The following is an 8,206-nucleotide window of genomic DNA, read 5'->3' on the forward strand; positions in this document are numbered from 1 at the left end:
GATAAATTAAGGCAGAGATGGGAGGGAGATTGAAAATTAAAACTTTTATGAAATCAGAAAAGAACAGGTGGCTTACAACAGAAGGGGGAGGTTGCTGGATGAAATTAAAAGATTGCAAGAGGAAACTTATGATTTTATTTTTAAGTCTACTCAGTTTGAGGCACCGATGACATCTTCACTTGATAGGTGATTGTGAATGGAAATGTAGAAATGAACTTCATGACAAAACTCTGATGTGAATCGAGAAATGCACTGCAGACATGCTCCAAAAGAATAGCAATAGAGAAAAAATCACCTGTTCAGCACATGCAACTGAATTACTTAGATCCCATCTCAATTTTCTTCACTGTTTTGGCCAGTAATTGCATGGATTAATAGGTTATGCAACCTGTACATACTTCATAAGAAAGCTAGTATTCTAAGTAAATTAGTCTGTAATTTCTGTAATACATGGGGAATAATGCTAATTTCACAAATATTACCTTAAAAATTTCAATTACTCGAACTTTTGATTCGCTAAAGAAAAACACCTTAATGTAAATAAGCAAAGGTTATTTATTCAGGACTTTTTATAGTGGAGAATTAGCCATGAACCTTTGATTTAGGCAAGACTTACAGATATGCAAGGAAGTAGAGATGCTTAGAGTAGAAAAAATAGTAGGCACTGGATGTGCCCTGATAGAGGGTTATGGGTATAGGGAAGTGAAGGCAGACTAACTGAAAGCACAGCGTCCCTTATTAAGATTAGAGGTGCATGTTTTTCTGTTCAGTCCAATACTGGAAACAGACAAAACTAGAGAATCTGTCATTTATTGATCAAGTCCTGGTTTATTTGGGCTGATTTCCACAGAGGTTGTGGTTTGGCTCCCTAACCACCTTTTGGGGTCAATTTTCTATTTTTGTACTTTGTACTTTTATAAAATCAATGCTTCATCTTCAAATATGCTCTGCTACTCAGAACTTATAGCTTCTCTTTAGTCTTCATTCCCTAAATTGCCACTGTCCATTTCATGTGCTGAATGAGCAGCTACTTTCTAGGCATTAAATTTATTAGTTTTAACTAATCTTGAATCTTTCTGTGTTATTATTTAAATCTTTATTATGAAATAAAATACATCTTTTAAAAAAATGTGTTTGGTTGTTACAGGGCCCCACTATACAGCTTGGAATTGTGGTGATCCTCTTGCTTTCAGCCTCTGCAGTGCTGGGATTACAGCTTTGTTCTTGACATGTTTCCTGACACTAAATAGTCTTCCTAATTTTAAATAAGATGATAGATAATTTAATTTAAGTTTATTTTACTGGCAGTGAGAAAAGAATACTATTATATGGCTTTGTATAATTGCATACATTATGTGGTCATCTGTGTGCCTTCATGTTCCATCAATTTTTCAACTGGATAAGTTTTTAATTCCTTTAAGGGCCCTTATATCTAAATTTTTTTATATCTAAATATTTTTACTCCAATCTTTGTTTTACCATCTGTCCTTTGCTTTTGTGTATGGCCTTATAAAGTTGTGTTATTAAATGTTTCCATTTTTCTACTGATTTGAATTTGTGTTGTGAGGTTAAATTCTTGCTTGTTTTGCTAAGCTTTTTTCTTTTTAATAAAATCCTCCTATTTTAGTTATACAAAATATAATTGGAAGATACTGATCTATAAAGTATTTCTTTTTTATATACTTGGTTGTCTCAGATGGATCAATAATATTTTGGGGTTGGAACCCTTAAGGATTTCTGAGTATTTTTTAGTGTTATGAAGAAAGAAATAGGAAACCACAGAGTTGTTAGCTACTGAGAGAACTGTCTTCTTAAGAAGAGAACAGTCTGCTAGACTCACTTTTATCTTCTTTCTCAAAACAATATTTGACTTGACACCCAATCTTAGCATTAATTGCTTTAGCTCAGAAGTCCGGGAAAAACAGAAACAAAATTGTGGAACAAAATTGTGAGCAACATATGAGTCTGGGGACAAAACAATGCCGTGTTTAGGCTCAGACTATGTGTAAGCACTATGTTTAGAAATACATTGGTCTCCTGATGGAAGCATTTGAAGGGAGTAATTGGATATAGACAACGTAGACTATGGAGTGAATTGATAATCACAGATAAAAAGAGACACAAAGATGCTCTTCTCCTTGGTTTGTTCTTTTAGTGAATCTGGTTGCTTTTCAGAAGGTCTTATTGTTTTCACAAGGTCTTATTGTGCTATTGTTGATTCTGTTCTCACAGTGTGATCCTGGCCTTTCTTTATGTTTACCGATGTTTTCCCAAGTTAGTAAGAAGGCAATCTTTTCCCAGAAGCATAGCTTGTTGGCTTCTTTGTGTTTGTGTTCAAACTTGTTTCAAAACAGAGCAGAAAAATGTTTTTGGTTTCCAACTTCCTATTTAGTATTCTCTGCTAGATGACAACTAGTGCAAAGAATAGTCACCTTATTTCCCTTCAAAGTTCATATCTTCATGTCCTTTTCCAACAGCTGCTGTTGTTCAGCAAGCTGATAATCTCTTTGGAAATTAGTTATTTAGCATTGGATAGGTAAGCCACTCTTTTATTGTCCTGCGTGAATATAACCTTGATTCCACCTTCAGCCTCTCTGTCTCCTTGGACATGTGTCTTAGTATGTTAGTGCTGCGAAAGCAACCATGGAACGTGGGAAGTCCAAGGTCCAAACTCCAAAATATTTGATACCCAGTGAGGTCTCATTTCCTGGTTCAAAGATGTCCATGTTTTCTTTGTGTCCCCACATAGCAAAAGGGGCAAGGAAGTTCTCAGGGAGCTCCTTTATTGAGTAAGTCCCATTCTTCAATGCTCTGCTCCCAAGGCCTAATGCCTCCCCCACACTCCTCTTTTAAACACCCTCCTATAGAAGATCATATTTCAATATATGTTTATATACGGGACACAAATATTCATATCATAGCAACACCCATGGCCGAAGAGCTCCACACCCTCAATCTCTTGTCACTTTAATCTGGCTGAGGGTGAAGGACAAGTTACAATGGCCCAAATAATTTAGACAATCATGCAAGCTTTTATTTTTCTTCTATTAAACAACACAGAGAGGAAAATAATACATTAGATTGTGATCCAAAATCTTTAAATGCAAGAAATTCTTTGTACTCCTAATAAGAGTCCACAAATTATGTGACCTATCTGGGGCATATGAGATTTCATCTCAAGACAGATTGCTATTCACTATTAAGAACTCCAGATCTACCTTAACCACTTCTTGTCTGTGACAATGATCATTAGAAAGATTTTTCTGGTGAAACCATGGCTCAGTCTAGAGAAATTTACTTAGATAAAAATTTTATTCTTTCTTCCATCTCCTTGGAATTTGTCCTTATGGTGTTTCCAAACTCTATCATGCTGATCTGTAAAGCCAACAGGTATTAAAGAGCCAAAGTTTATCTTTAAAATATAAATAAAATGATCACTGTAAGGAAGAAAAAGCACAACTTAACCTTTCAATATTGCACTGTTTCATTCATATGACGTATTTATTTAAGTCATAATATGTGCAGTACTATGGCATGTGGTAGGAACGTATCAGAAGGAATATTAGTGACTATAGTTGAGTAGTATTGCTCTTCCTACCTACTGGGTATTAAGCAAAGTTCATTCTATGCATCGTTTCATAAAATCCTGAAATGAACCTTATAATCAGATGCTTTTATAGTCTCTATGCAAAGAGAAGGAAATGAGGTTTACAGAGATTGGATAACTTGTCTAAGAGCATACTACTAACAGGATCAAAGCTGGTATTTAAACTTAGTATACTTTCTACTTTTAATTGTTTCCTCTTATTTCTATATGCAGCAGAAATTATCCAGTCCCCTGATGGGCCATACAGTCTGAGTTGGAGAATACTGAGCTTACAGAACAAACCTTCTAAATAAACTCAGGAAAAAAGTGAAGTGCCTACTTCTTAGCAGATTTTAGTCTGGTTACGTGTACTCAGTTTAAGGAGGTTGATGGGTTGATGCAGACTTCTGATCATCTCTAATCAAATTTATCCTGAGTCCCTTTTCTGTCTTCATCCTAGCATCTTTTGCCTTGTCCTTCTGCTCTCTCTTTCTTCTCTGAGAGTCCTCTTCTCCACACCTGTCTATTTTACCTCATCCCACGTCGATAATTAACAGGGTCCCCAAATGCAATGCAATAGAGTCTAGGAGGAAACCATGGGAAAGAAAGACACTTCACTGCAAAGGAAATGAGCTTTTGATGGATGGCTTCGTACCCCTAGCATTTCTTCTTTAGCATATCCTGGCATTTGAGGGACAGAGAATTCCAAAAGCACATCCACTCCATTCTGCTGTTGTTAATCTAATTTTTCCCCATGATTAACAACCCAGTTCATTATGTTTTCAGCTCACATTAATCATCTCTTTTGCAAGTTTGGTAACATTTGGAGTTATTTCCCTCTGTATTTATCCATCTGGGATCTTTATGACAGATAAGTTTTCAGAAAGTCATTTGGTGCTTGTGCACAAAGTCTTTTGATGCTCAATGCTGAAAGAGAGAATGTTCTTAGATCAGAGAGGAAAAGTTCTGAAAGCCAGTACAAATTCCCTTCATCAGATAGAGGAGCCCTACACCCAGGCACTCACCTTGGACCAAGACCCACAGTACAAGATATTAGGCTACAATAAAACATCAGAGAGCACCAAAAGCAGGGGATAATGGGTCCTGACTATCCTCATAGAGCAGATGGGATCGGAAGAGAGCAGTGGGGGTAGTGGGAAGAGTTGCGAGATTAATGAGTCAGAATACTTTGGCTGGAGTCCTGTCTTTATACCTACAAGCTGTTTGACCTTGGGAAAATCATAGAAACTCTATCCACTCATCTTTGTGGAATGGTCCCAAAGATGTGCCTCTCTTCTGTATACCAGAAGGTAGTTCTGAAGGTTAATTATATTGTCATCTTTTAAAGAGTTTTATCATATTGTTTTTATCATCTAATTTTGTTGTTTCTGTGGCTCTTTCATATGTAACTAAATATCGAATGGGGATGTCTCAGAGGCTAGTACTTCTTAATTGTCTTCTTATATTAAAAAAGTCTTATAAGTATGTGTCATATTTGACAATCTGCTGGGGAGAGAAATGCTGTTCAGAGAACATAGAGAATCCTTTGGAAATCCAGTTATAAGCATCTCAAGGGGGATAATATAATCTCAGGAGGTGATAAGGGAAGCAACTCTTCTGGACTTACTGTCTTCCCCTAGCAACATTATGTTGTGATGGTTCGAATGCATTCGCTTATTTCTTAAATCAAGTAAGATGTTCCTTTAGAGACAACATTCCAAATTGGGCATCTATTCAAAAGCCATGACAGATATTCTTGTCTGTGGTCATTAACCATGAAATATCGGCATTATTGCTTATTGCTTCCCAAGTCAGTGGTGAATTACATGAATGCATTTGTTTCTGTAGGAAGGATGAAAGACATAATTAAATTTTATTTGTGTTAAATGTAAAAAGGCTCCAGAAGAGGAGTTGTGGAGTTGAGAGAAATTGAGACTATTTGTTCTCATGCTGCACAGCTCTCAGCAAGGTGACCAAATTTGGGGTTATTGTCACTTTTCACAGTCTTCTTTCCTCTAGCACCTGGGATTTGAGCAGGAGATTCCCATTATACAGATAATTCCCCGTGGCATGAATGGAAATTACCTGCATGACTAACCTCTGTGCTGTATACAATGCCAGATGGGTGAGAACTCTTTTAATTGCAATGAACCTCCCATTGCAGAGGAACTAATTGCATCTGCTTCCCTTTCCTCTAGGTTCCCCGGCAAAGACAGGACTGATGAAGAGATGCTTGCATTAGCTGCAACCTTTTGAGTCACGCAAAAAGGAAATCGACGTGTGGACAGAGCTGGAACCATTGCCACACTTGTTGGAATAAATGAGGAATGGACTTGTGATTATGCTGACATTCCAGCATGAATCTGGTAGACCTGTGGTTAACTCGTTCCCTCTCCATGTGTCTCCTTCTACAAAGTTTTGTTCTTATGATACTGTGCTTTCATTCAGCCAGTATGTGTCCCAAGGGCTGTCTTTGTTCTTCCTCTGGGGGTTTAAATGTCACCTGTAGCAATGCAAATCTCAAGGAAATACCTAGAGATCTTCCTCCTGAAACAGTCTTGCTGTATCTGGACTCCAATCAGATTACATCTATCCCCAATGAGATTTTTAAGGACCTCCATCAACTGAGAGTTCTCAACCTGTCCAAAAATGGTATTGAGTTTATCGACGAGCATGCCTTCAAGGGAGTAGCTGAGACTTTGCAGACTCTAGACTTGTCTGACAACCGGATTCAAAGTGTACACAAAAATGCCTTCAATAACCTGAAGGCTCGGGCCAGAATTGCCAACAACCCATGGCACTGTGACTGTACTCTACAGCAAGTTCTGAGGAGCATGGCATCCAATCATGAGACAGCCCACAACGTGATCTGTAAGACTTCTGTGTTGGATGAACACGCCGGGAGACCATTTCTCAATGCTGCCAATGACGCTGACCTTTGTAACCTTCCTAAAAAAACTACAGATTATGCCATGCTGGTCACTATGTTTGGCTGGTTCACCATGGTGATCTCATATGTGGTATATTATGTGAGGCAAAATCAGGAGGATGCCCGGAGACACCTTGAGTACTTGAAATCCTTGCCAAGCAGGCAAAAGAAAGCAGATGAACCTGATGACATTAGCACTGTGGTATAATGTTTAAGCTGACTTGCTTTGAAAGAAAGTAGTTTGCAATTGCAGTAGTATAAGTGGTTTACTTCTCCCATCCATTCTAAACATCGAAAACTTTGTATTTCAGTTTCTTTCTACTTATGCCACTGTTGAACTTTTAACATAACAAATAATTTTAGTTTAGGTGACCTACCCCCTTAACCATACCCCTGGTGGTATATTCCTGAGTAACCTATTATCAAAATATTAGTTAGAACCATCTCACTATTTAATAATGAAATTTATTTTTTTAATTTAAAACCAAATAAAAGCTTAACTTTGAACCATGGAAAACAGAGTGACTTATTGGTCAAGCAAACGGTACTTTCATTCCATTCACTTTAAAGAAAAACAGACTGCCGTGTAAACCCAAGGAACCATCATAAGGAAAGATATGTTATTAAGTCTTACGGTACACTGGGAAGCCATAGAAGAATTATTGTCCAGTTAAAGTATCTTTCAGACTTTAACACACTGAAACTTAACACACCCAGGTGACTATACAAGTTTGGTGCCCTGCTGATATTGAAGGTGGAATGTGTTTTGGCATTTGCTTTTTGGAAGCAGATGTTTTTAGCTGTAAAGACCAGATGCGTATTGAAATTTTTAATCTGTGCTAAACACAGGGAAAAGGAAAAGGTAGCATGTAGTCCTCAAGGTTACTTTCCAGGGGACAGGAGTATAAAACAAAAACCGGCTTAGCTGTTCTAAAAGAGGTCTTAATAACAATGTAGCATCAACCATGTGAAAGCTTCTAAGGCATTTTGAAACTGTTATTATCTCTGAACTTCAAATACAAGAGAAGGTAGTGACCATTACCCCATTTACATAAGAGAAACTACAAGTGAAAGTGATTCCATGACTTGCCAGGTAGAAAGTATTTAGAACTTGAATTTGAACCAGTTCTGTCTCCAAAGATTGCAGTGCCCTCATTACAGTCTTATTGAGCTCCTTCATGGAGGTGCAATGTACATGTCACAAGAGGTGGCCACACTAAATGTACAGCTCTGTGAATTTGAGAAATCTGTGTACCTGTGCATCTGTCACACAATCAAGATGTTGTGTCCCTGTCATAGGTTAGAGGTAGAGAAAAGTGTATTTTTCTTGGAGTAGGGCATTATGTTTTGTTTTGTTGTTTTCCTTTAGCTTTAAGATGTTATGACAGATGATTCATGACACTCGAGTGGAAACACAAAAGGTGAAGATATGGACAAGATATAAAAGCAGAAGACGCAAAGGATAAAACCATAAAGTGTTAATTGGGATGAAGTAGTGTATGCAGAGGGACAGTGAGGGACATGTGGGGAATGAAATAGTGCAGGTGTAGATTTCATATTTAGGAATAATAGTAATTTATTATCAAATATCATTTATGAAACATTTAGTGTGCACCAAGTACTATCTTTGGATTGCCTGAATCCTTATGATTACCCTATGATAAAGTCTTTTAAGGATGAGGAATTGGAGA

The 8,206-nt window shown here is 37.4% G+C and overlaps 1 protein-coding gene across 1 annotated transcript in view; it reads left to right on the forward strand.

The window, feature by feature from the left end:
* The window catches only part of Lrrc3b (leucine rich repeat containing 3B), an 86,832-nt gene extending 79,800 nt beyond the window's left edge, over positions 1 to 7,032 (forward strand). The window contains exon 2 of the mRNA XM_004634197.1: positions 5,785 to 7,032. Within this exon, the coding sequence (XP_004634254.1) occupies positions 5,944 to 6,723 (780 nt within the window). The 5' untranslated portion in view covers positions 5,785 to 5,943 and the 3' untranslated portion in view covers positions 6,724 to 7,032. The remainder of the gene's footprint in view (positions 1 to 5,784) is intronic.
* The last annotated feature ends 1,174 nt before the right edge of the window (positions 7,033 to 8,206 follow it).

The sequence above is a fragment of the Octodon degus genome, unplaced genomic scaffold, assembly GCF_000260255.1.
Source record: "Octodon degus isolate 3935 unplaced genomic scaffold, OctDeg1.0 scaffold00059, whole genome shotgun sequence".
NCBI classification, from domain to species: domain Eukaryota; kingdom Metazoa; phylum Chordata; class Mammalia; order Rodentia; family Octodontidae; genus Octodon; species Octodon degus.